At 41.5% G+C, this 27,848-nt stretch overlaps 1 protein-coding gene and 1 long non-coding RNA gene across 3 annotated transcripts in view; one reads left to right on the top strand and one right to left on the bottom strand.

Moving 5' to 3' along the window:
* Positions 1-4,678, bottom strand: part of LOC132526880 (uncharacterized) — a 248,661-nt gene extending 243,983 nt beyond the window's left edge. Inside the window, exon 1 of the long non-coding RNA XR_009542739.1 lies at positions 4,552-4,678. This is a non-coding gene — a long non-coding RNA (uncharacterized LOC132526880). The remainder of the gene's footprint in view (positions 1-4,551) is intronic.
* Positions 4,679-4,870: 192 nt separating this feature from the next.
* Positions 4,871-27,848, top strand: part of SYNPR (synaptoporin) — a 293,628-nt gene continuing 270,650 nt past the window's right edge. For both annotated transcript variants that reach the window (XM_060163964.1, XM_060163965.1), the window contains exons 1-2: positions 4,871-5,055; positions 5,171-5,236. In XM_060163964.1, coding sequence (XP_060019947.1) covers positions 5,038-5,055; positions 5,171-5,236 — 84 coding nt within the window. In that variant the 5' untranslated portion in view covers positions 4,871-5,037. The remainder of the gene's footprint in view (positions 5,056-5,170; positions 5,237-27,848) is intronic.

Here is a 27,848-nt window from a genome sequence, read left to right as displayed (position 1 = left end):
CTTTCTGCAGAGGAATTTTGTTTATGTTTCAGCAGGAAAAATATTTTTGCCTAAAGCTTGTGACTTTTTCAGATTTGCAATGGAAAATGCATATCCTCTTTTTCTTGGAAAGTTATGAGGGTGGGAGAAAAATCATGACTCTGCTGTTTACTATCCATAAAAGATTAGCTGAGATTTTTAAATTTCTTTGAGCCTGTGTTTTCTTGTCTGAACAAGAAACAGCAGTACATACGTATATGGTTGATGAGGATATTAAATGAGGTATGCCTATAGGGGTGCTTAGCATTCTGTCCAGCAACTACTTAACACATTCCAAGAGTCATTATGATGATTACTGTTACCATTATTCCCTGCAGGCAATGATAAGTCCTCTGACATGAGTTTTGGTCCTCTAATGGGCAGGTATTAAAGCTTGGTCATACTGACACAGATAACTTTTGTTTAAAACAAAGATGGAAGTAGAAATAGCAAAAGCATTTTATGATGTGAGTTCACCCTGGCCAACCACCCTTGAAATTTTATATCAGTTCTGATAGTTAATTAAGAATGATCCTACTTGAATGCTAAAAATTCCATAGGAAGCCTATGGAATCTTATTTTGTGACGAAGTTTTAAGCCAAACAAAAAACACACATCCTTACATGTTATTGAAGCCATTTAAGACTGAAACATAGGTAAGTAAAGATGGCTTTACCCGATCATTGGGTGGAGAGATAATGCTATCTTTATTGTAAAATTAGAGATCTTGAAAATACTTCCACACCATCTCCTGTCCTGTGTACCAGTGACCCCATGCAAACCAAACACACAAATAAATATTACACAAACACGCTACTGGCTTTTGCTTTCACCCTCACTAGTTAAGAAAAGATTTGGAAAGATAAGGTTAGTAGTATGAGCAGAGGGTGAAATATGTAATATTTTGAATGACTTTCACTCATTACGTACTTCCAGTATTTTAAATATCATAATGTGTGGGTAGTATTTCCTCCTGTATTAAGTTGCTATGGATAAAATTTTAAATTACTTTTTCCTTTCTGCCACAAGAGATATAGGAAGATTAAACCCAGGTATGTTATTCCCTGAGAATGAGATTTAATTTGCCTGAATAACTCAAGTCTGTCTACAGCAGGTTGGTACTTTGGCTTTTGGTAGTTTTGATGCAGGATTAACCCTCTTTGAGATTCAAAATGGTTTTTTGAATTTTGTTTATTTTCTTGTCATCAAATATTGGAGCTTGAACAAATTGGGCTTATGGTATATCCCACTACAAGGTAAGACCTGTGAATTCAGGAATTTTGTCAAGCTGTTTATAGTTTACAGAGCAATACTAACCCATATTAGCAGGCAGTCCTTACTTGTCGAATGCATACATCAAGGTTTCTCAACCTTGGCAACTACTGACATTTTCCATTTGATTCTTTGTTGTGGGCAGCTGTCTTCTGCATTGTAGGATGTTGAACAACATCGTTGGCCTCTACCCTCTAGATGCCAGCAGGTGTCAGTAGCACCAACCCACCCCTCCCAGCTGTGACAACCTCATATGTCTCCAATTATTGCCAAATGTCTTTTGGGGGAGGGAAGGGTCCACATTGCCCTTTATTGAAACCACTGCAGCAAGTGAATGTATTGCCTTGACATGTCAAAGGAAATCTTCCAAACTATAAGTTCCTGGCTGAACACGAATGAAGAATTTGGAAGCTATTTGATTTACATAATCAATACAGGGCACTAAAATGGATCATTTACTCTCCACCAATGTTAACAGGATTATTGAATCACTTCGAGAGATTTGTTATTGTAAGAGGGAAATTATCTTTCGTCATCATGGGGCAGAAGAGAAGGGGTCACCCTCAGTCACTGAGAGTAATATTGTGGCAGTGTTTTATCATCCCTCCTACTTCTCCCAACCCAGTTCTTAAAGGAACCTAATGTTATTTCCAGGTCCGAATACAGAGGTTCTAGCCCCAATGTCTACAAAGTATTTAACATTGCAAATGGGATATGGAACTCTGGGTTATTTTGGTGACGCAGCTGTTGACAGCTCATACATTTCTGGAACGTGAGAAGCATCCTCTGACAATGTGCAATTGTTGTCTAAGCGACTACATTGCCATTTGCCACAGTTCTGGCTCCCTTCACGTGGTGTTTAGAGGACTTGGAAAATTTGCCACCGTATTAGCAAGGAGGAATGTTGGGTGTGAAGACAGGCCTGGGGGAATAGGCTCAGTCATCACACTTCATCCTCGCCAAGTTCTCAGCTCAAATGAAATGCAAGTGGGTGGTATTTTAAATAAATCAATCTCTCTGTCTAAAGAGATACAAATGTTTAGATGATCTTAGGCACATCACTTAGCCTTTCTAACCTGGATATACTATCCATAAAAGAGGGGATGGCGGTGATGCTTAAATGATGTATTTAAAGTACCTAGCACAGTGGCTGGCATGTAGCGAGAACTGAATTGATATAAGCTATTATGATAATTATCATCATTATTAAACATATGCAGGAGGTGTTACACCGCATAAGCTAGTTGACAATAATGGAAAGAGGAAGGATTCAAGGACAATGAAGTCACACAGGGTGGAATCTTGGTTCAGCTACTTACTAGCTGTGTGAACACTTGTATCAATCAGCCTAGGTTATGCTGCATTGTAGTAAAAAAAAGACTTTAACATCTCAGTTGCTTACAGCTACAACTTAATTTCTTGCTCAGCTCCGCATCCATCAAGGTCCAGTTGCAGCTCTACACTACATCAGTCTTATGCCAAGATCCAGGCTGTGAGTGCAGCCTCTGTGTAATATTGTACATTGTATTCATCATAGCAGAAGGAAATTAACAAGATGGCAAATCATGAAGAAGTTCTTAAAACTTCCGCTCAGAAATGCATTCATCACTTCTGCCCACAACCACTGACCAAAGCAAGTAACACTGCAACTCCTGAGTTCAAAGGGGCAAGGATATATAGCGGAGGGGCACTGCAGAGAGTGACAAGACGGTGCCACAATCGACCACGCCTCTAATGTGGGCCTCTGAGCCTTCACCTTTGCTTCTGTAGAAGTGTTAGCAGTCAGAAATTCAACTAATACACACGGAGAGATTATGATGTACCAGACTCTGCCCAAGATACGTTATCTACAAAACCTCATCGAGTCCTCATAACAACCAGCTAAATTAATGTTGTTGGCTCCCTTTGACAGATTTTTAAAAACATGAGGTCTTGAGGACGTTAGATAACCTCACACACAAAATCATATACAAAAATTGCAGGACACACAGTAAGTATTTGTAGTTGCATAATGGCTTATTTTTGAAACAACTTGTTTCTAATTGTTTTAGACTCTATCTGCATGTAGGAAGAGCAGTAGAAACAAAACTGGCTGGCTGCAGATGGTGCAACTAGCCCTCTGGAGTTCTGACTCACTAACTTTCTAGTTTTTCTCCAACAAAACCCACGGGCAGGGGGCATCTACATTGGGACACTCTTTCTTACCCAGTTTTGGCCCGCTGCCTCCCCTTCTCAGACTCTAAACTATTCATTTGCATCTTTCTCCCCAACTCCTGCATATTAATTACTCTCCCTCCTCCTCTTCCCCCCATCCCCCAACTCCAGACCTTTTTGGCAAATCTTATTAGTAAACAGATGGGCTATCTGTGTTGCTGGGAGACCACTTCATACATGGGGTCCAGTCCAAAGGGAGTGAGAAGGAAGGGGACATATCAACTACATGGTGGAATGGCTAAGCGTGCTGAAGACAACTCCTCCTTCTTTTCTGATTATTTTGAATTCAACTCTGGCTTCATTCTCTGCACTCCCCTTCCATGGCCCTCAATTCCGTCATCCCTAAAATGAGAATAACACTACTACTAACCCATGGGGGTTTTGTGAATATTTAATGAAGTAATGTTTATAAAGCCCTTAACACAATTTGTGATTCATAGAAAGAACTCAATTGTCTTGTTGTTGTTTCCTAGTTTTGGCAAGCTTAGCAGACTAAGGGAGAAAGAGTATGAGTTGAGGTGGGGATGCACTCAGGCCTATTTATGACGGACTGGGGGAGCTTCATTCGAAGGTTGTATCCTAGGCAAAGTATCCCGGTAGAAACAGCATGAGTTTTGAAGGAACTTGAATTCCAATCCCTGTTTAGCCCCTCATGAGCTATGTTAGCTTGGCTAATTCAGCCTCGCGAAGTCTATTTTTTTTTTCCTACTTTAAAAAATGGACATTATAATTCTCTCCTGACCTCACACAGTGGCCATGGGATTACCTGCCTGGCACACTGTCCCATATTTTCATGATTTATTCGTTTCCCCTCTCCCCCTTCTAGCTCCCTTCCCCCTGGCCTGACCCTCTGCTTACCCCTGAGGTAACGGGCAGTGTTTATCCTGTTCCTTGATGTATCCCAGCACCTGGCACTGCTTGGTCACATGGAGAACGTTCCATGAAGGCTCAGAGGAATGACCGAGTCAGCAGTCTTTCTTTGGTGTTCGAAGTCACCAGAACGCACACACCTCCCCACGTAAGGTGTGGGCTGCCTCTCTCTCTTACCTGGAAACCTCGTCCTCAGGCAGGGGACCGTCTTCCTGAGGGTGCCAGCCTGCTTTCCCCAAACCTACAGCCCCAAAGTTGCCCTGGAGCCTCAGGGAACCGGGCGCGAGCGGCGGCGCCGCTCCCAAGGTCGCAGTTGGGCCTCGCCCACCTCCTCGTCCTCCCTTCCGGACCTCGCAGCTGGCCAATTGCAGCCTCCCCCGGGCCGCTGGGCGGGCTCCAGCGCCGTCCCGGTCTCCCGCCTCCACCGCAGCTCCGCCTCCTCACCCGCCCCTCCCACTCTCGCCGCCTGTGCTCACCTCACCCGCGCGCAGGCTTCGAGAACCCAGCGTCCGCGAGCCCGCGCCCGGCACCCAGCACTCCCCGGCCTAGCTCCTCCGGCTCTTTCCGAAAGGGGGCTTCTGGCTCTGAGGACGAGGACGGTAGTGGCCCTCAAACTTCATTTTCAAAGGCACCGCTGGTTGAGAAGACCGAGCGAGGCGAGCTATGGACCCCGTGAGCCAGGTAGGACCGACTGGGCAGCGCGGGTGATGCCGCGGGACCCCCGGGCTCCGGATGCTGCGTCGCCAGACCCTTCCTCACGCTGTCTCTTTCTCTCTCTTGCCTCCTTGGTGCACAGCTGGCCTCGGCAGGCACCTTCCGGGTGCTGAAGGAGCCCCTTGCCTTCCTGCGAGCCCTGGAATTGGTGAGTAGCGATGTGTGTGCGGGGAGGGGGCCGAGGCGGCGAACCAGTAGGTGAGGAGAGGTCGGGTGCGGTGCTGTCTGCTCGGTTCTGCTCCAAGCCTGGGATGCAAAAGCCGCTTCCTTCAATCCTCCCCACTCCCCAGGTGCCATTCCGGGATGGCGGGGACAGGATGTAGGGTCCCGGCTTGGAGGCGGGAACGTGGACGAGTTTTTGCAGGCGCTTAGACGAGGTGTCATGTCTCATGTCACCGAGGCGCTTGCACACGCTCAGGGGCTGGGGAAAGAAGCCTCCTGGGGAGACCGGGAGGGGAACAGATGGGGGAGCTCCGCTGGGCTCTGGCTGCTCACCTGGATTATTGCGGGGGTGAGGGCGTGAGAGGAGGGACCGGGGCTGAGCGGAGTAGCGAGCGGGGAGGGCTTTGCCAAGCTGGGAAAGTTGGTGAGCACTGGGGCAGCTCTCCGCCCCGCCCGGGATGCTTGGAAGCGCTGTGATCCGCGCTCCGCAGCCGGAGCTCCAGGGAGAGAGAAGCTTCGAGGCTGTGAAAGATACTACCGTCGAGAGCGGGACTCCTTCTTCCCATCTCAGAGTTTCTCTACCCTGGCTGCTCTCGAGGGCTTTTCTGATTTCTTCTAGAACCTCCCAGCCTTCCCTGTGGAGCTTGCTTCAGCGACGGGGCTTTAGGAAGTTATAGTACTCTTCTCTTCTGTCCCCTTAACAAACAACTTGATAGTCCTAGGGCAACTTATCTGTTGGCAGAGGAGTGAGGCGCAGAAACAGTTACCCAGGGGGCCACAGAGCAATGTTAGTGTCAATGCTTGCATGATGGTTATTCAGAGTGAAGTCTGCGGGTCACACATTCTCTTGCTAGGAGCTCTGAAAGGCAAGCGAACCTATCTGAACAGAAAGTTCAGAGCCCGTCATGTAGCATTAATCACAGGCCCTATCACTGACTAGCTGGGAAGTTATGTAAGAGCGTGTTCTGTCCTCCCAGATCTTAGCTCCAAGGCCCAGTATCCAGCTTTGGCAACACAAACTGTGGTACATGCTTACGTGGATGATCTACAGGGTAATCGCATTTGCCTTGTTTGTAAACCTGCATAAAAATGCATGAATATATCAACCACACATAACATCAGGACAGCATTTGGAAGGCTTCAACTATTGGTTTGGGGATAGCTATTCTAAAACTGTTTTCCTCACAGCCACCGGTTAAAGCAAGCAGGAGTCACAGTCTGGGCAGCTTTCAGTTGACTTTCTCAGAGTTCTGTCCACATTTGATCATTCAGCCATTCAACAAACATTCTCTGTGGAAGAGTGATTTTTTTGCTCAGTGTAAAGGCTCCATTGTCAAGCCATTGTCTCTCAAAACAAAATTCAAAGGCCTGACATCATTTCTGACAGAATCTCTTATTGTTTCACACTGTCACTGTCACTCACCTGAAACATTAGTTTGTATCCCCTTCAGTTGCAACGTTATTTCATGTCACTCCCCACACACAGCCTCTATGAGTATCTTTCAGAGTGTGGTAAACCTGGATGAATTTTTTTTTCCATGCAGATTTCTGGACACGAAATAAAAATATTGGGAATGTGGGTGCCCAGGAATCTGGATTTTAAACAAACTCCCCGGATAATTCTTATGCACATTAAGGTTAGAGGACTACCACCCTAAGCTATACAAGGAGCCCCCCAAACTCCAAAGCGCTTTTTACCTTAAGACTCTTGTTATTCTTATTAATACTATATGGAATGCCCTCACAGCCCAAGCTGAGAACAAATGTTTGTCTTTTAACCTCAGCTTAAAGATTACCTCCTCAGTGAAGATTTCTCTCATATTTGGTTCTTCCCCTTTCCTCTACCCCAAACTGAATGATTCACCCCACTCTTTGGGCTTCCATGACATCTTATCCATTCATTTATTCATGAGAATTTATCACACTGCCTTATAGTCTTTTCTTGGTGTGTGTGAGAGAGAGAGAGAGAGGGAGAGAGAACTTATTACATTTACAATATTTTTTTGATTTATATATAGTTGGTTTCCTCTCTCTCTTCTGGGCCTCTAAGGCTCTAAGGAAGAAGATATTTTGCTTGTAAATCAGCGATTAGCCTCTCATTTGTGGGAGAGAGGCTGAATAAGGGACCAGTGAAACCTTAAAAGGTCAGATAAGTTAGTTGATCACTACCTTTTGAAAGAGCTAAGGTCAAGAGATGAGAGCAGGGACATAGAAGCTTTGAGAAAGTTTATCAAAATGGAGAAAGGAAAATATCTCTCCTGTGTATGCCATGGGTGAAGAGTCACTCTGAGGTCTTTGTTTTCTGTGGGAGAGAGTGAGGAGAGAGTTCTAGCTCTTGGATGGCAGGAAATTTGTTCTGCTTGCTTCTGTGTTCCCCACAGGTGCCTTTCATGGTGCTCGGTAAACAGTAGTGATCAGCAAAAAGTGTAAATTGACCGTGACAGAGCACTAAAACACCTGGTTTCTCCTGTTCTGTGGGGCGACAGCTTCAAAGTTGGTAGTCTTGAAAGACTTTGAACTACAATCCTTTTTCTTTTTCAGTATTTATTCTGTAGAAGTAAAAGTGTATGTAAAGATCTATGCTCAAGGCTATTTACTGCAACATCCTTTGTAGAGGAAAGAACTAGAAACAATTAGTAAGTCCGTTAATAGGAAAATCGTTAATGTATGATTCATGCATGCTGTGAAATATTATACTGTCGTTAAAAAGATGGGTTAAATTAATATGCATTGTGCTGGCAGTCAGCATAGGTAACTGTTTGATAAAATTATTAAGTGCAGAAAAATGAGTTTCATTCTTAGTATTTGATGAAATTGTTATGTGGAAAAAAGTGGTTTTCGGTTTTCCTTCTTTTAATCAACACATGGGAAATGTATTCAGTCAGATTTCAGACTAATGTATAGCATATAATATTTTTGTAAAAATAAAAATGAAAATATAGTTATGTATGTGAATGTGGGCACGTGTGTTTGTAATTTGTATAACCATAGATGTATACCTCTGAACTGTTAAAACTGATGTTTTTCCCAAAGGGTGTAATTTGAGATTCAGTGGGGAGAGAAGAGGGTGAAGGAAAGCTGTGGTCTTCAGGAAGAATCACAGGCGTATCACTTGTCCACAGTTGTGCGCATGAGTAATTAAAAAAAATAACTTATATTTTAAATGATCTTCTATGGATTGACTATTTGAAGCAGTATTACTTCTAAATACATCCTCCACTTTGAGATTTATTGCCTTGGGGGGAAAATGCACTTTATTGATATGTTCTTTGCTTAGGAAAGGCTCATGTATACAGTAAATTTAAAGTTTAAAAAACATATAAAAGTCAAGTCTTCAGGGAAAAAGCTTTAGCCAATTTCAAAGACCTTGAGGCAAAACTTCCAAATCCTTAATCTCTACTTAAATGAGGTCAGGGGACTTTCCGCTATCTTTTGGGTCAAAACCAAAATTCAGGACACAGCACTGACTCTGGTGGTCTGTTTTGTTTATTCCCTGATGATAAAATAGGTCCAGAAAAATGTCTTAAACCATCATTTGGAGATGGTAAAAAAAATTTTTTTAATTGAACTTACCTTATTTCTCAGACTTACTAAATTGGTGTAGAATCCTGCCTTCCACTGATCATTCTTATTTTGCTACTTCAATTCTTTGCCAGTAGAATTTTGGCCTGCTTTTTTTTTTCCTTTTAAAGCATTTTTCTTAATACATTCTTTTTTCTGTCTACTATTTGCAAGGCTCTGGATTTGCACCTGTGGGTTTATGTGTAATGGAATGTAGGGACCCCAACAGTTCCAAATTGTCCAGGACTTGAGTTGGTGCACATGTAAGGGCATCAAAGGGACTTCAGCTCCCCCAAATGATATTTGCTTGGCTGGCAGGTCCAGACTCCGCCCCTCTAAAATTAACTGCTGGGGCAACTTGCTTCATTCCTCTAATTCTTATTCTCTGACCTCCATCCCCCATTTTGCTACCATTTCTGCTACAACCCCTGGGCTCCATATCTCCATTCTGCCTTTCCTTTCTGCCTTTCCAAAGGAGGCCAGCTTATCCAGAGATGCAGCATGTCTGAGGTACGAGGCATAGAGCTCCTTGATTTAAATGGAGGTACCTGCTTCTCTAATCTTCATTCCTGAATCTGAATTCTGATCTATGTTTTTCAAACGTCATACTGCTTGCTTGATATGAATAGTATTTCTGATCATGTTATTGATAATAACACAGTAAGCATGTTTGATATAATATAATATAATATAGTTATCATTTTAAACTCTTAAGGAGAGAAGTAACAGTAGCTACCTCTGTCATGCAGCCTTCATATGAGGCACTATATTCCAGTGCTTTCCATACATCATCGTATTGAATCTGTATGGCTTACATTCCCATTTCACCACGGAATTCAGGGGATGTTTATAACTCATCAGGGACAAAATTGTAGGAAATGGCAAAGCCAAGATTTGACATTCTCACTCCAAACTGTGTTCTCTTAAATGCTACACTCTTCTGCTTCCTTCAGTGCGGCAGGCACCTGCTGTAACTTATCCCTAATCCTCAGAAACGTTAAAAGGCAGGTGCTATCCGATTTTGCAGTGTTTATCTCACCCACTCTGATTATGTATTTCAGGCGTTTTCTGAAAATGCCAAGGAGTGTTTATATTTAGAGACTAACTCAAGAGACGACAATTGTCTTTGATATTGTTTTATTGTCTGTTGGTTATTAATTAACCAAGGTAGAGTAGGTTCTAATTAAAAATCAGTATCTTTTCATTTAAAATACATAGAAAAAGATTTTGATTATAAAGCCAATAATTTAACCTTATTTTATGGGTCTTTTTTTTCTATTTTTTTAAAAATACCTGTGCATGAGTCAGACAACTCTTCTTTTCTAAGCATAAATAACACAGGAATTCTAACATACAACTTGTTTAAATTATGAGCTGCAGTCTGCCACTGAGGGTGGGATGTAATTTCAAAGCTACATTAATTTGGATTTAATTATAACTTCTAGCTTCTCAAGTGACAAAAATCATGTATAAAGGAAATATGAATCAATAAATACACTTTTCATAAAAGAGCAGCTCCCCAGTGGGCTAATGGATTTGTCCCTTCATGCTTTTCTGAGTTTCATTAAGACATTGGTATTTTGCGCCACGAATACAGAAAAAAAGATTAAAATACTGCGTATGGATTTGAATCCCAGTTTTATTCTTCCACTAGCTTGGTGACCTTGGGCAAGTTATTTAACTTTATTAGGTATCATTTTTTTCTCATCTGTAAAATGGGACTGATAACATCAATAGTTGCTACTTCAAAGGATTGCTATAAATGACTTAATTCACATAAACCACCTTGCATAGTGCCTGGGCTATAAAAAGTGCTCAGCAAATGATTGTGAAGGTGATGATGATGACATGATGATGATGATGGTGATAATGATGATAACAATTTGAGTGATTCTGGGAATGATGAAAAAGGAAGAAGTAGAAATCTACCGGAGAGTAATTTATAACATTATGGCAACTTCTTGCAAGTTAGAGCCTTAGCAAAGTTCTGACGTAGAAAATCTATATTCACAGTTAGGTGTGTGCCTCTTTTGAGCCCCTCACCACTTATACCTTGCTGCCAGGGATTTTTTTTACCATAGCATGTGTGACTCTAGGGAATTGCTCCTTGGAATAATTGCATTCAGGGAACATTCCAGAGAGGCCAGTGTTGGACCTAAAGGAAAAGAAGAATTGCAGCAACTTAGTTCTAAGGAATTTTTTGCTGAGGTGTGAGGAGACAGTTTTCCTGATCTTTCTGAAATCATAATCCATAGACGTTGCTTATTCTTGAAAGAGTTACATGTATCCAACTGAATTCTCCAGGGTGTAGACAAAGGTTCTTACAGCATCAACCACTATAAGGCACTTACTAACCACACCCTAATACCCAGGTACACCTGGCTCTTGGGAATCACCCAGATAAAAATAGGAGAAGAACCCTGCTCTCATGCTCAAGTAGAAACATCACCCTTAGTTCTCTGTTCCCCAGAGGATTCACATTTCTTCCTGATTCAAGTAGGAAAAATAGTTTTATGTTAATATAAAAAAATAATAAAAAACCTCTAAGGAATACATCTACAAAACAATGACTTTCCTTTGAGTCTTCTCCTTCTGTCTTTGGCCTTGGCTGTATTTGTAATTATTCTCGTTTATCCTATTAGCTTAGCCATCCTGTGAGAACCTCACTTCCTCACTGAATTTTGGGGACAACACCCCTTGCCTACCTTCTCATAGTTTTGGAAATTTTAAGTAAGAACAAGCAAGTAAAACACTTTGTAAACTACTAAATGTCCTCCAAAAGTAAAACATAGTTGTGATCATGATGATGGTGATGATAAGAGGCAATTTTTTCCAATCTAGGAGACTCTGGATATCATGGGATAATTGATGAAGACTGGGGTGTGAAGTATCTCTGCTCCCTGCGGGGCTGAGCCCTTCTCAACCACTCTCCATCCTCTAGCTTTTGCCCCAGTCTTTTTGATCTCTTTGGAACCTGCTGTCTGTTGAAACTGACGCATCATCAAAACTTGGAGGAAATCCACCCTCAACCCTTTTCGCTCTCACACTAAAAGCCTGTTTCTTGCTCTGTACACATTTCACCTTTATTAGATATTTCGGGGGCCTGGTGATGGTCTCTTGCTGGGCTGATGGACTTTTGCACATGCCCCTTCGTGTGCTTAGAACACACACTCTCTCTTTTCACCAACCCCCCTTTGGCTGGAAAATTCCTCTTCTCTTTTCAGGTGTCAATTTAGACATCACTTCTTTTGGACTTTTTTTTTTTAATTTATTTATTTTTGGCTGCGTTGGGTCTTTGTTGCACGTGGGCTTTCTCTAGTTGTGGTGAGCGGGGACTACTCTTCATTGTGGTGCGTGGGCTTCTCACTGTGGTGGCTTCTCTTGCTGAGGAGTACAGGCCCTAGGTGCGTGGGCTTCAGTAGTTGTGGCTTGCGGGCTCTAGAGCGCAGCCTCAGTAGTTGTGGCACGCGGGCTTAGTTGCTCTGTGGCATGTGGGATCTTCCCGGACCAGGGATCGAACCCATGCCCCCTGCATTGGCAGGTGGATTCTTTTTTTTTTTTTTTTTTTTTTTTTTTTTTTTTGCGGTACTTGGGCCTCTCACTGTTGTGGCCTCTCCCGTTGCGGAGCACAGGCTCCAGATGGCAGGCTCAGCGGCCATGGCTCACGGGCCCAGCCGCTCCGCGGCATGTGGGTTCTTCCCAGACCGGAGCACGAACCCGCGTCCCCTGCATCGGCAGGCGGACTCTCAACCACTGCCCCACCAGGGAAGCCCGGCAGGTGGATTCTTAACCACTGCGCCACCAGGGAAGTCCAACATCACTTATTTTGGGAGGGCCTCTCAGTAGGGAGGTCCTTCCAGATGAAGTCAGTCTCCTGATGGCTCCCAGAGCACACTGTTTAGTGACTTTTTTTTTTTACATTTTAGCTCCTCAAACAGACTAAAGGCTCTGTGAAAACAAGGATCTTGTTTGTCTTGTTCATCAGTACATTCTAAGTATCTAACACAGTGCTTGACACATGGTAGGAACACCTCCAGGGGCATTCATAAGTCCCACCAAAACACCCAGGCAATTGAACATAGGAAGCAGGCAATTGACAATATTCAATATCCTGAGATAAACCATAATGGAAAAGAATATAAAAAAGAATGTATAGGGCTTCCCTGGTGGCTCAGTGGTTGACAGTCCGCCTGCCGATGCAGGGGACATGGGTTCGTGCCCCAGTCTGGGAGGATCCCATATGCCGCGGGGCAGCTGGGCCCATGGGCCATGGCCACTGGGCCTGCGTGTCCGGAGCCTGTGCTCTGCAACAGGAGAGGCCACAGCAGTGAGACGCCCGCGTACCGCAAATAAATAAATAAATAAAAGAATATATATATATATATATGTATAACTGAATCACTTTGCTGTACAGCAGAAATTAACACAACTCTATAGATCAACTGTACTTCAATAAAAAACCTAAAACATCCAGGCAGTAGGTGCTTAGTAAGTACTGGTTGAAGAAAGTGAGGGAAAGAAGGAGGGAGGAAAGAGAATAGAGAATGAATAAATGAATATTTGAGAACACATTGGGTGGAGTGTCAAGTACCTGTCATGATCTCCATTGTGAAGAGGAATTGTAGGGACTCCCGTAGAAACAAAGGTTTAGCTGTCAGTCTTGGTTGTGGAGGAGAGTAACTCCTGACTCAACTGTCAAGGAAAGAGGGCAGCTGCAGGCATGCCCACTGCACAGCGCGGAAGGAGAAAGAACTCTTAGGGAAAATAATTGCTCGAGGAGTGGCACAGGCGCAGGCTGCAGGTCTTGGGTTCAAGGCAACGCCTTAGCAAGAGTGTTGCCGGTATCGTGCCTTGGCCGCCATCCCACTGCCTTCTTGGTGTGTTCCCTTTCTCCTGCTCGTTGAGCTCATTCTTTCTGTGATTCTCATCTCACGTCCTAAGAGAAGGAATACGATTGGCTCAGTGGATAATTTGTTCAGGGGACACAACCGTCGGCCCCAGGCCATATCAGGCTATGGATTGGCTGCCCTGGGCCAGAGGTTCACTGCGAGTCCCTGTCACTTGTGGCCTGAATACAAAGTGTCATGAGATTCAAAACATGTCCCCTAGACTGTTCTTTAAGTCCCGGGCACTTTAGGCACAGGGAGAGGTGTATGTGTCTTGTGGACGAAGAAGGCGGAACTGGTAATTTTCTTAAGGAGAAGACATTGCCTCTTTGAGATTTGGGGAGCAGGCTTCCTGGAATTCGCTCTGACGAGGGGCCATTGGGGGGATCCACACCGATAATGTGATCTGGAGGGGCTGTGCCTTTGCCCTTTCAACACGTGGGCTCTGCCAGCTGGTGCCGCTTGTTCATCAGTTGAAAAGCCTCTTTCTGAGAATAACGACGGGGTTTTTCCTTAGTCATGAGATAGCCTATTCGTGAAGGAAAACGTATAACCCCAAACCACACATATTTCATCTTTGTTCATAAATTGGTAGGTTAATTCAACACTGGCCCTTAACATTAGAAGACTACATTAATGAGTACCTCAGTTATCTGCTTGTGTTTATTAACATGGTAGAAAAACATGAATGGATGGGGGGGTTAATTTAATATCCCTATGCAAATAAAATTTTTTATCTTGAATGTTTACTCATGGGAGAGTCATTGGCTTGCCTGGTGTGATGGGTCCTGTTTGTTTCAGGAGGGTATGGGGGAGGAATTGGTTGACAAGCAAGAATCCTATGAAAAACTTGGAAGGTAATATGGGGCTTGAAGGAGTCTGGGCTTTGGAATGAGCTTTTTGCTGGAAGCCTGGCTCTTCTCTCCAGCCATGGGACACTGAGCAGATTACATGATTGTGCTTGTTCTCAGGTCCGAGGCCGTCAAATGAAGGTCATGAAAGTCACATCTTTGGGTTACCGTGAGGGTTCAGTAAGACAGTGTTTATAAAACCCCCAGCAGAGCATCTGGTTTATATTGAGGCTCCCTAACTGTAACTAAGGAAGAGGTTGTTAAAGACAATGATATGTTATCTGTAAATAAAATTAAGCATTCCAAAATTTTTCAGGAGAGTATAAACATAAAGTTTGGTCAATATATTATCATCATATTGTTTTTTATTTCTATTCTCTCTTCATTGTGAGATAATCATAAAATATACACAAATAGTAGTAACACTAATACATAGAGACAAGGACTTAACCTAAGTGCCCTACATGTGTTATTTCACTTGATCTCACTTTACTTTTGAAGGACCAAATAATAACCCTTTTTATATGTGAAGGAACTGAGGCCTAGAGAGGGCAAACAACTTGCTTAAAATCATATAGCGAGCATGTGAGAGAGCTAGGACTTGAACCCAGGCATCTAGATGCCAGGCCCCTTGATCTTAATCATTTTTCCATATCACCATTAGTAGTGATCACTCATTACCTCTGAATCTTGAAGTTAAATGATTTCCCCAATGAAAACAGCCAGGACAATATATATAATTGCTTCTTAAAGTCATGTCTTCTTATTCCTCATTCAGGTCCCTTTCTGCTATCTCATGTTGTCAGAGCACAAAGAAAAATATAAATGCTCATCCCCATAAAGACTAAGGATGTCCAGACCTTCTCAGGGACCTTTTTCCTTCTCAAAAATACTCCTAACCCCTGAGAAAATTTTAGTGATCTGTGTATCTTTTCTAACAAAATCTTTATTCACTGATCCATTGCATAAAGAAATTCAGGTTTAGGAATGTGTTGTTGAAACATGCCTATAAAGAGTTTTGTAGAAGTCAGAAAGGATCCAGATATTTAGCAAGATGATGAACACTTAAGTTTTCTTTGGATGCCTGATAAATTACTTGAGTCAAACAGATTCCATCATGGATGCAGGAAGAGCAAATGAATTGTCTGCCCATTGTGTGTGTGTGTGTGTGTGTGTGTGTGTGTGTGTGTGTGTGTGTGTGTGTGTGTGTGTGTGTGTGTGTGTGTATGTATGTGTGTGAGCTGCCATCCTTTGGATTTGTTACTTTGAAGGATTTATGTGCCAAATAAGAAGACATACCCCCTATGGCTTTAACACGAAGCGCTCACACAGCCATCTTGTCTACCATGAGACTGCCTTTCTGTCCCTGACTCTCAGCTTCTTGAACTGTAAAATGAGGATAAAATCTAGAACACAGACTTGTGAAATAAGCTGAGCCAACATGTATGGAAGTTCCCATAAGAGGGCTCAATAAATATTGAATGTTCCCAGATCTAGAAAACTAAAGCTCAGGTGTCTGGGGACTCTTTACTATAGGAGCAATGCCTGATGTGTTACTTTTACTTTTCATCTACAGTTGCAGTTATCTGAGGAAAGGGAGAAGGCATATGTTCATGTTTCATAATCATTGACTAGACTGTGTAGAAGAACTTTTGTCATCAGAATCGCATCACAGATTCTATTTATGAAGGAACTGAAAGCAAAACATGAATATATGTATTTGAAATCTATTTTAGATGACGTGCTTCATTGGTTAAAAAAACAAAGAATATATATGAAATTGTTTGTGGCATTAAACTTTAACCTAGAGTTTAGAGGGAAAAGTATAGTCTTTCTGGGGCAAAGACTATGCTTATTAGCAAGAATGATAAATTTGAAGTATATATATTATTTATACTTTTTATTACTATTTTAAATTGCTGGCCCTTTCTGTTTTCTTTTTAATGCCTGGCTTTATTCATTACATTTCCCTCATTTGGTAACAGAAAGAATGACTGGGTTTGACTGTCAGCTCCACCACTGACAAGCTAGGTAACCTTGGGCACCTTACTTAACCCCTTTGGGCCTTTCATATACATAAGAGTAGAAATAATAATAATTAGCAGGAAGAATTATTGTGTTGGTTAAATGAGATGACACTTGCAAAGAGTGATGGCTCATAGCAAGCACTCAGTACATTTTTATTTCCTTTCCTTCTTTCCCTCAGAATGTGTTTTACTGCCAATGTAAATTTCTAAAGAATTTGTGAAATTCTGGAAAATTTCACAAGTCTTTTTGTTTCTCTAGGTGTTCCTTGGTGTTCTCATGTTCTCTCTTTCTCTCTCTCTCTCTCTCTCTCTCTCTCTCTCTCTCTCTCTCTCTCTCTCTCTCTCTTTCATACACACACACATGCACACACACGCATTCTTTGTACTAAAGACCATAAAAAGCAGGTACCTAAGCCAAATGAATTCAAATGGGACAGTATGATCTGGCAGGTGTGGTCGTCAAGGAGAATGATGAGAGTAGATCATCAAATCCTAGATCAGTGTCCCAGACACATTGGAGCCCCAGGCTGTCTGCAGGCTTTGGCTAGATGACCATGAATTTGCTTTTCTGAAAGGAATAACGTACTTTTTTATTTTAAAGAAAAAGCCCCCATAAACAGTGGGAGTTCACTAAATGGCTGTAAATAAATGCGCTCTTGTTATGTGCCAGGCTGTCCTAAATCAGTGCTATGTACATTATATATACAATTTACAATTTCATTCAACTCTTACATTGACCTCATAAGGTCCACTTGCCCAAAGCTACTGAGCTGATAGATGACCAAGGCAGGATTTCAAGCCACGTATGTTTGACCTCCTGCCTCTCCCACGCTGCTGTGATCTAAACATATTACGTATGTGGGTATTGGGGGGTGGATTTCTTTTGACTTGCTATTTACAGCCATTTTTATGCATAAGTTATTTGTTTAGTAATTTAAAATCACAAAACTATAAGCAAAAGTTAGTAAAGCACAATTACTCAATGTCCTTCTACTGAGAGACAACTAAGGTTAATATTTGGAAAAATATTCTTTCAGACATGTTGATGTACCTTTTTTCCCTGAAAAAAAAATGATGCGTTAGATTGCTAGGGCCGCCATAACATAGTACCACAAACTGGGTGGGTTTAACAACAGAAATTTATTGTCTCATAGTTCTGGAGACCAGAGATCTGAGATCAAGGTGTGGGTAGAGTTGGTTCCTTCTGAAGACCACGTGGGAGAAACTGTTATTTACCTTTCTCCTAGTTTCTGGTGGTTTGCTGTCAATCTTTGGTGTTCCTTAACTTGTAGATGATGTATTGCCTGAATTTCTGCCTTTGTCTTCACATGGTGTTCTCCCTGTGTGTGTATCTGTGTCCACATTTCCCTCTTTATATAACACAAGTCATATTGGATTAGGGCCCACCCAATGCCAGTGTGACTTCATCTTCACTAATTACATCTGCAATGACCCTATTCCCAAATAAGGTCACATTCTTAGGTACTAAAAGTAAGGATTTCAACATATGAATCTTGGAAGGACACGCTTCAACCCATAACAGATGGGTTCTTAGAATAGATACTACTTTGTCATCTGCTTTGCCACTAGATAAAATATCTTTCTTCACAATTTTAATGGCTGTGTATTATTACACTGTATGCCTATACTAGAAATTATTTAACTAGTCTCTACTTTTAATAGTTTTTAAATGGATATTATTTTTAAAACCTGCAAACAATCCCTTCTTAAAGATAAATGTTTACTGTACCTCTGTTATTATTTACTTAGTTTCCACATGTAGAATTTCTTGTTCAAAAGGTCATGCATTTTTAAGGTATTTGAAACAAATGCCAGATTGCCCTCCAATGAGGTGCTTCCACTGTGGGCATTACCAGTTAAAAGGTTTCCTAATTTCATAGACGAAAATGTAATCTTGATTAAATTTGTACTTCTTTAATTTGCAGTGAGATTGCACATTTTTTTATAAGATTGTTCATCTTCTCATTTTCATTTGGAAACATTTTAATGGACAGAATGGATTTGTAAAGCAGTAGCTGAGGCTGCCAAATTCATGATGCTGTTCACGTGGGCTTTTAAGCTGCTGCCTTAATCTTTCTTGGTCATTGTACTACTCCACCATTTGGAAATTACTTAGATTGCTGTACTCTGACTTGGGTAGAGAGGCAAATACTGAGCCTTCCTTTCTCTTAATCATTATATAAGAATAGATTTATGTAATATTTAGCATACCAAAGTTAACTTCTGTGTTATGAATCTTTAATAACATAATTTAATAATCTAAATTTATCATCCAATTTGCATTTATTTATATTTTTAATATTAAACTTATTTATCATCAGTAACTTATTTTACCTTAAGTGATACTCATAAGTGTTGGTCCATACTCAGTACCTTTCTGAAATGTGAAGCTCACGCATAGGTATGTAGTGACTTAGGCATACAGATTTATACATACCTTCTTCGGGTTTGAGGCACTTGGAACTTTAATAACTCTTTTGAGGGAAAGGCAGAGTGGATGGGGTGCTATTGCATCATCTGAGGAATCGTGGGGTGTATCTGGCTCATGATTGTAGAATGCCCTTTCAATAAAATAAAATGAATTCAGCAGCTGCCTGATGCCAAGGGCATTTCCTCTCTCTCGGATCACATTCCTGACCACACTTGCTATTAACAGTGACAACATTATGGTTGCACTCTGCCTCTGCCTCACGCAGGGCTATTTTGGGCCACCTTGGCCTCTCTGAATTAAAATAACAGTTGTTAACACTCACTGTATACTTACTGAGCTCCAGGCCCTGTGCAAAATGCTTTCAACAAGTATGCCATTTAATTCTAGTGACTCTATTACAAGGCATACACCATTATTTCCCCTTCTTTAGGTAAGAAATCTGAAGATGAGAAAAACAAGTTTAGTTGTGTATGGTTTAAGTGTGTGTAGTTGATAACAAAAGAGCTGAGATTTGAACCCAGGTCTTCAGTACTTCAGAAAGATACTGTGTGCTTCACCTAGCAGTTGTAGAGGAAGAAGAGTTCCCATTCTCTTCCAGAGACCAGATCCCTATGGGAAGAACTATCCCAGCCAACAGGGCTGCTGTCTGTAGCCCTCAGTGAACCCAACTGAGGGACAGTCCCAACCATTTAGCCAGACCGATGGTACCTGTCAGGGCAAAATCCACCAAGGTGGTGGTTTGACTGAACCTACTTATTTGTCTCAGTTAGGTGGGGAATTCTCTTGTGGGCCGGCAGAGCAAAATTCTTGAGTTCTCTTTGCAGCTTTGCAGTTCAAAGGCAAGTACTTTTTTTTAAAAAAGCATGTCTAAAAGCGAAAGAGTGGCATGGACATATATACACTACCAAATGTAAAATAGATAGCTAGTGGGAAGCAGCCACATAGCACAGGGAGATCAGCTCGGTGCTTTGTGACCACCTAGAGGGGTGGGATAGGGAGGGTGGGAGGGAGGGAGACGCAAGAGGGAAGAGATATGGGAACATATGTATATGTATAACTGATTCACTTTGTTATAAAGCAGAAACTAACACACCATTGTAAAACAATTATACTCCAATAAAGATGTAAAAATAAAAAAGCATGTCTAATGAATTCACTTGATAAAACAATAAATGAAAGAAAGCATGGTTTTTATTTGCTTTGAATTGTAAAAGCAATTCTGATTTGTAGAAATCAGTACCACAGTGGCCTAGGCAAAGGATGGAAAATACTCAAAAAGAGCCAGGGACTGGTTGCTCCCTGCCTTTTCAGTTTGTCAGGAAGGTCTCCACCACCCCTTAACTGACCCCCATCTGCTTGTAAAAATGCAAAGATCCTTGAGCTTGTAAACCTTTTGTTTTATTGCCTTGTTTGGGGCGACACTCAGTTTCCTCTCCCATACTGGTTAGCCTGCCTTGGAAGAACCTGGGGAACATGCCCATGGCCATCTGGCTGGTAAATGTTGGGGGCCAGAATGCAAACCAGGTTTGCTGGGGGCCAGGCAGCTAATGTGTGAGGAAGCAGGAAGCAGGCTGCCGTAAGAGGCAACACTGCTGACCAGAGGTGATGGCATTTCTGCCTATAGATGCAGCTGCTTCCACTCTAGCCAGCTGTTGCTGAGCAAGAGCATAGGCCTAAAGTGTCTAGAAATTTCCACTTTTCTTAAGAAAACGGCAATAAGAATTCTGGTGCTATCCTTGGGAGGTTTTTTGTTTGTTTTTTTTAATTTATTTATTTTATTTATTTATTTTTGGCTGCGCTGGGTCTTTGCTGCTGCTGGCGGGCTTTCTCTAGTTGCGGTGAGCAGGGGCTACTCTTCACAGCGCGTGGGCTTCTCAATGTGGTGGCTTCTCTTGTTGTGGAGCGCAGGCTTCAGTAGTTGTGGCTCATGGGCTCTCGAGCGCAGGCTCAGTAGTTGTGGTGCACGGGCTTAGTTGCTCGGCGGCGTGTGGGATCTTCCTGGACCCAGGGCTCAAACCCATGTCCCCTGCATTGGCAGGCGTGCTACCAGGGAAGCCTCTCCTTGGGAGGTCTTAATGTTGGAACTGTCTTCTATTTTTCAAACACCAGGAGGCCCATACTTTGCAGAATACACAAAGCATGGCTGACTTCTGGATGTAGCCCACAGTCTCCAGCTTGTTCCCACTGAACCCCAGAATCCTGGCACCTGGAGGCTTTGTCTCTGTGCCCCCAAGGACCTGGCCCAGTTCCTCTTGCACAGAAAATTCTCAGGAACCATTTGACTGATGGATGAATGGGAACTTCGGTGTTCAGAAATTAACCCTAGCTTGGTTTTTGAAATGATGGCATTAGTGACTTCAAAGATCCCTTTTGCCTTTTGTCAGATAAAATAAAAATTTATTTTCATTAAATATCTAGGAAGCATAAAAATATAAGGTCTATGTCTTGGACCAAAACCATAATGGGAATGGAGGCCATGGCTCCTAGTAGCGATGTAGGATAGGTTAGTAATACAGCCCTGGGTCCCAGACAGTGCATTGAGAAGAACTGAATTTCTCAGTCAATCAGTGTAATCTCAAAGAATTCTGTTCATAAAAAGTGCAGTTTAATTGTTTATAGTTTAAGGAATCAGTGACTAATGGGGGAGAAGTCTGTATATCTAGAGTTGACTGTCCAATAGAACATTCTGCAATGATGGAAGTGTTCTATTCTTCACTGTCCAGTGTAGCAGTCACTAGCCATGTGTGGCTATGGGTCACTTGAAACTGAGCCACCAAATTTTTAATTCAATTTATTTGTAATTAATTTAAATTTAAATAGCTAGTGTTTACCATATTGGACAGCCCGTGTGCAGAGAATCAGACCATCTATCTGTCTTGCAAGGGTGATGTGCTAAACTTCAGCAAAAAACTTAATAGGGACTGGCTCTGTTCTTTAAAACATTCAATTTTACATTTATTTTTCAACACACATCATACAGTTGGTGGCAGGGAGTTTTTCAAGCCAACTTCTAGAAATTTAACAGACCCTGCCTGAATTTTCCGAGCTTTACCAGCCCTTTATGCTTTTTATGCATTTTATGTACTTCCATATGTTTGTGAACTTTATACATTTATACATCAATTTTATAGATTGAAATAAAAAGATAAAACAAACTAATAACCTTTTCTATTTGCCCCCTGATATGAAGCAAGATGACAGTTGTTAAAATTTGTACTAATCTGTTAGCACAAGAATATCTCATAATAATAGTTACTATTTTTTAATGAGGATATGCATTTTATTTGGGAAGCAGGCTAAAAGTTACACAGATTGCTCAGTATCATGTTATGCAGAAAAATTAATTTCTTTAAGGTTTAGTTATCAAGAAATCATGTTGAGACATTTATTTATTCCATGATAAGCAAGGTAGTCTGGTAATGTTTTGACAGTGGCCATATGAGCAGTATAATTAGCATGCAAGTATACATTTAAGAGGAATAAGAGCATGGTAATCAGATCAAGAGAGCAACAGTGGTACAGATGCATCACTATTGTGGTGTCAGCCATATGAGCAAGACCTGAAAGTGAGCAAGTCTGCATGTCTCACACGCTGCTTGCCCGCTGTTTCAGTCACCCATAGATAGTATAGAATTTTCAAGTTGGCCCTAGTGTCCTAGTTTTGCAGTGTCTTTGCTTGGGTTCCCTTGAGAGCAACACCTAAGTCAAAAGCAGCATCTATGAGGGTAATTTACTGGGAAGTGATCCCAGGGAATAGGAATGAGGCACCAGGGAAGTGAAATGGGGATGGGAAGGAGGCATAACCGATAACTCATAGGGCTTCCTGAGAGAGCTTCATGCAATGCATCTCAGAACTAAGTACCTTGGGGACAAAAGGGGGAAATAGTAACCTTTCGGCTCCCACCCCTGTTACTCAGGGGTGGCCTCATGGAAAGTAACTCCTGTCTTAGTTTTAGTTTCCCAAAAGCACACTCTGAGGTAAGGATGACAGTAGTTTCTTTGGCAGGTAATTCCTGCAAACACTGGTAAGGGGGTGGAGAAATGGGACAGGGAATGGGAGGCAATAGAGAACACATTATTTAAAATGTTACCACCATTGGCAATTGAAGGTTAATCCCAGTGGGAGATACTGGAGGCCAGCGTAGAACACTCATTGGCTATAATTGTGTCACCTTGCTATTTCTGAAGAGGCTGGAAAATGTAGTTTGTAGCTAGGTGTGTTGATACCTCCAACAGAACTGTTACTAAAGAAGAGGAAGAGACTGGATCTTGGGGAGTTACCAGTTTCTGACACAGCTCCTCAACAGATATTTTTCAAATAGTTGCTGAATTCTCCACTTTGCTTTGGCTGAATTTATATTTTAAAACAAAAATCTTTTCTAATCCTTATCAGAGATCATTAAGCAGGAGTCATTTGGTTGCAAGGAACAGGAACCCATTCAAACTGGCTTAGGGGAAAAATAGGATATATTGGAAGGAATCAGGGTTATCAAAAAACAAGATTAGTCAGGCTTCACGAGAGAGAGGAAGAGGAAAGGGAGAGCTGGGAGGTGAAAAATCCCCCTCCATCGTCTTGCCGCGCCCTTGTTTCATTTGCTCTTCGCTCCTCTTTGTATCTTGGCTCCATTTCTCTGACTTTTACTGTCAGTATCTTGCTCTGCTTTTTGTATTCAAGGAAGGCACCATCTGCCCCCTGCCTGATTCTAACCACACAGTAGGAGCATCCAGCACTGTTGCTCTTGGCACAAATTCTCCAGAGACGGAGAATGGCTGACTCAGACTCACCTTTGGTGTGGTTCAGCTAAGGTTCTATCCCCAGATCTGGGCAAAGGAGTAGGACCACACAGTATACAGAGGCTAGCCAGTGTTGGAGGGAAGGAGATTCTTCTAGAAGGGGCAATGAGTGGGGAGAAAAGGGTTGCTATCTCTACTTCACTGAGAGTGACTTTCTTCAAGTATGAGAAATTGCAACATTTATAAGAAAGCAGAATCCCAAGGCAGTTGGTAATCATTGCTGAATCACAAACTCCCAGGAGAATGGTGGTAGTAGTTCCACAATAATTGAGAAATGAGCACAAATGAGGTGTCTCTGTGGGTGGTGACCGCCACTTAGATGGTGGGGACACTCCTTTTCAGACCATCTCCTGTGCAGCAGGAAGAGTTTTGAACGTGGCATTGTTGAATTCATTAATCATTCATTGAATTAATTCATTAATTGAATTCATTAATGAATTAATGAATTAATTCATTAATCATTAGAGGTGCTTGGTATTAAAAATTAGCAACAGATGATGAGCGTCCTTGATTGCAGAATTGGAATATGTTTTTCTCTGGTGCTCCAGAGTGATTGGGATATATTTTTGATAACTGTTCCAAGTTTCCCTGCCAGTTTCAGAAGAACTCTTCACAGAAGAGCTGGTTGGGGTACAGAAATGGGGAGTGGAAGAAGGTGGGAATATGACTCACCTCCAAGTGATGCCTTGCAAACTGTACTTTGGCAAGTGATATTTTATAAAATGTGTTACCTAGAACTCCCTTTAAAAATGCTACTTGTGTTCTGAGTTCTGAGTGTGAATTCTAGAGGGTACATTCTCTCTCTCTCCATCCATTCATCCATCCATCCATCCATCTTCATTCTAAGGTAATGTCAGCATGGATCTGCTGACTCAAATGCTTTGGTTTAAAAAAATGTGGCATGGTGTTGGTATTCACTAGCTTGATGCCAGCCTTCAGGTATGCTTTAAGGATAAAATAATCGTGCTGGGTTCGTGTACTTCCAACTTCAGCTATTGTGAATGTTGATTGCTAACAGATCACAGCTGTCCCCTACCCAGAAAATTGCCTTTGGCTGAATGAAAGCCACCAAAACTAGGAACTTATTCTCTGCCCCAGGGGAAACCTACAGCTGGTAACTGTCTAATACTGGGGTACACAAAAGACTGGGTCCCTTGCCTCAGGGTGGGACCATGTCTGGTACAATTCACACTTGAGAGCAGCTGGCGGGGTCAGACTGAAGCTGGCCTCTGGCTGACGCCACATCCTTGAGCATCCCCTTCCTTGAGCTCTCCAGGAAACAGCTCTCTGCTGTTCCCTGGAGAGCACTTCCCAGGTAAATCAAGAGCACTCCAATCTCTGTCTCAGGCTCTGCCTCTAGTGAACCTGTTCAAAGATAGGGATATTACTGCCGTTAGACCCAACTTTTTAAAAAGCGTATTGGCGAAGGAAGCTGTGGAGGGTTGGAAGTAGTTCTATTACATGCAGTGAAATAAGATTTAGTGAAAAGAGAACTGGATTTGAAAATCCAGGCTTGAATCTCTGTTCCCCCACATGACCTTAAACAAGTCACTTTCTGAGCCTCCGCTCCCTCGTTGGGAAAATAGGAGTATGTACTGATCTTTCCTTCATCATCTCTTGCGAATCTGGTGTTTTGTAGACATATCCTTTTTTTTTAGTAGTGTTACTGTGACAAGTTGGAGAAATAGATCTGGATATTTATATAATGTTTTGAATGACCTTTAGAATAAGATGTGCTTATTATACCTAATGTAGAGTGGGCCCTTAAAAGTGTTGTGAATTTTGAGCAATTCTTCAAAAATATTTATACTTAAAAAGGCATACGTTTGTAACTATTGGCTTACTTAAGAGACAGCTCAAGCCATAAAACAAAATCTAGAAAAGGTTCCATTACGAGGATTTAGCTATTTTTTTTTTTAAGTTGGACTGGTAGGGAAGAAATGGGTAGAGGACATGGTTTACTGTCTCATACTGGGTTTCATGCATATACCAACATTCACTAGTTTGATAAATTTATTTTTGTTCTGAAGTGTATCAACAATTAAAATTTCCTACAGTATTCCTTCACCAGAGTAAAAGACCTTCTGTCCTGGGGCTGTGATATGAATCTTCTGGAAATGACATGTTGCAATATATACAACTCTTCCACATATATTGCTGCAGGCTTATGCTTAAATACATATGATTTAAGGAGGAGAGTTGAACTATTTTAGAAAATTCTCCATAGAAGCTTAGCAGTAACTAGCAAATGGATGCTTATGACATGAATTTGTGTAACTTTCTGATGCCTTTGGATTTTGTCAAGTTCCCATCTTATCTTCTGCAGCAGCTGCTCACCTGTTATCTGTCTAATGAATTAATTTCACTCTAATATTGAATGTTACCACAAGCTTCACTGGAATGTATGCTTCATGAGGATAAGCCTATCTGTGAACTTCACCTCTACAATTCCATTACCTAGAGCTGTGCCTGTTTCATTGCAGGCACTCAGATATTTCCCAAGTGAATGGATGTATGAATAAATGAATTAGTCCTTTTCCCACCTGGAATGCCATTCCTCATCAGCATCCCTTGTTTGATCATTTTTTTCCCCTGTTGAAATTCTACCCATTCTTCTAGAACCATGTCAGATTCTCAGATTGTTCCTTTTACTTACTTGAACTTTCATGAAAGAAATTTCTTACCCTGTTTTGGGAGACTCACGGTTTCACTGTCTGCCCTAATGAGTTAGGCTGGTGTTTCCCAACATAAACTAGGCTTTGCAGGAGGAAACTCTTCCCGTTATTATTCAAACATAATGAACATTATGTCCAAAGCCACAGGACTATAAGTCATTGGAACAGAATTAAATCTTATTGGGCCTGACCCCAAGTTTATTATTCAATCCTCTGTGGCACTTTATTTCAATAGTCTTCAGATTATCTAGGCTTATATTACATTCTTCGGTAAAAGATAAATTTTTACCAAAAATTTTAATGTATTGGTTTTCATTTTTGAAATAAAGCATTGATACTATTCAGCAGCCACGTTGAATAAATGTGCATAATTTATCCTATTCATTTAAAAATAATTTTTTCTAAATATAAATGTAATAGATGGTCATCATCCTAAATTTAGAAATGAGCAGTGAGTACAGTAAAGAATTCACTTTCAGAAACGTATATTTTCAGAGGTGAAGATCATCAGGTATAAAAAGTTGCAAAACATTCATATAGAAATACTGGCTTTAGAAATATTCTACCCTGTAATTCAGAACTCAGAAAAAAAATCTGAGAATAAAATGCTCTGTATGATCTTATCTTATAAACACCACTGCTATTTTCATGGTGCCCTATGTGCAAGTTTCCCTTTCAAGCAGGGTGACATAGAGGGAGGGAGGCCTGAGTTTGTTCATCAAAAGACCTTGATTCTGGTCCTGACTCTGTCATGTACTAGCTGTTGAGATCCTGGGCAAAGCACTTCTCTCTGTGAGTGGTACCTGCTTAGCTTATTTCCCAGATTTTGGAGATCAAATAGTATATGAGCCATGTGTGTGATCATGCCTACTAAACTCTGTATGCACAGAAGGTAATTTATCCTGTGGAGTCCGACAGATTCATGTTCAAGTTTGAACTCAGTTACTTCCACATGTGGGAAAGTTTTTCATCTTATCTGTAAAACTGGGATTAATATACCTACCTCATACATTTATTGTGACCATGAAATTTTTAAATGCATGTAAAATACTTAGGATAAGTACTCGGCAAAGGCTAGCTACTATAAAGAGTTATGAAGAATGAGGACTTTAGTTTCTTCTATTTCTCCTTTTAAAAAAATCCATTTTCACTTTACAGACATGTTAGACTCTGCCAGCAATTTTCGGTGAGGTTTTGAAAAAAGCTACATCATTGTTTGGTGTTACCTGGTCATCTCCTATAGAGCTGAATGGTCCTTTTGAGTTTTACCAAGAGAAAGCTGAGTTATCTGCAGACATTGGCCATCATCATCTTCTGTGAGGGTTAAGGGCTGAAGGGTTCATGGCCCAATG

This window comes from Lagenorhynchus albirostris, chromosome 10, assembly GCF_949774975.1.
Source record: "Lagenorhynchus albirostris chromosome 10, mLagAlb1.1, whole genome shotgun sequence".
NCBI classification, from domain to species: domain Eukaryota; kingdom Metazoa; phylum Chordata; class Mammalia; order Artiodactyla; family Delphinidae; genus Lagenorhynchus; species Lagenorhynchus albirostris.
Note: the sequence above shows the minus strand (reverse complement) of the source record. Positions and strands in the feature narration are given on the sequence as shown.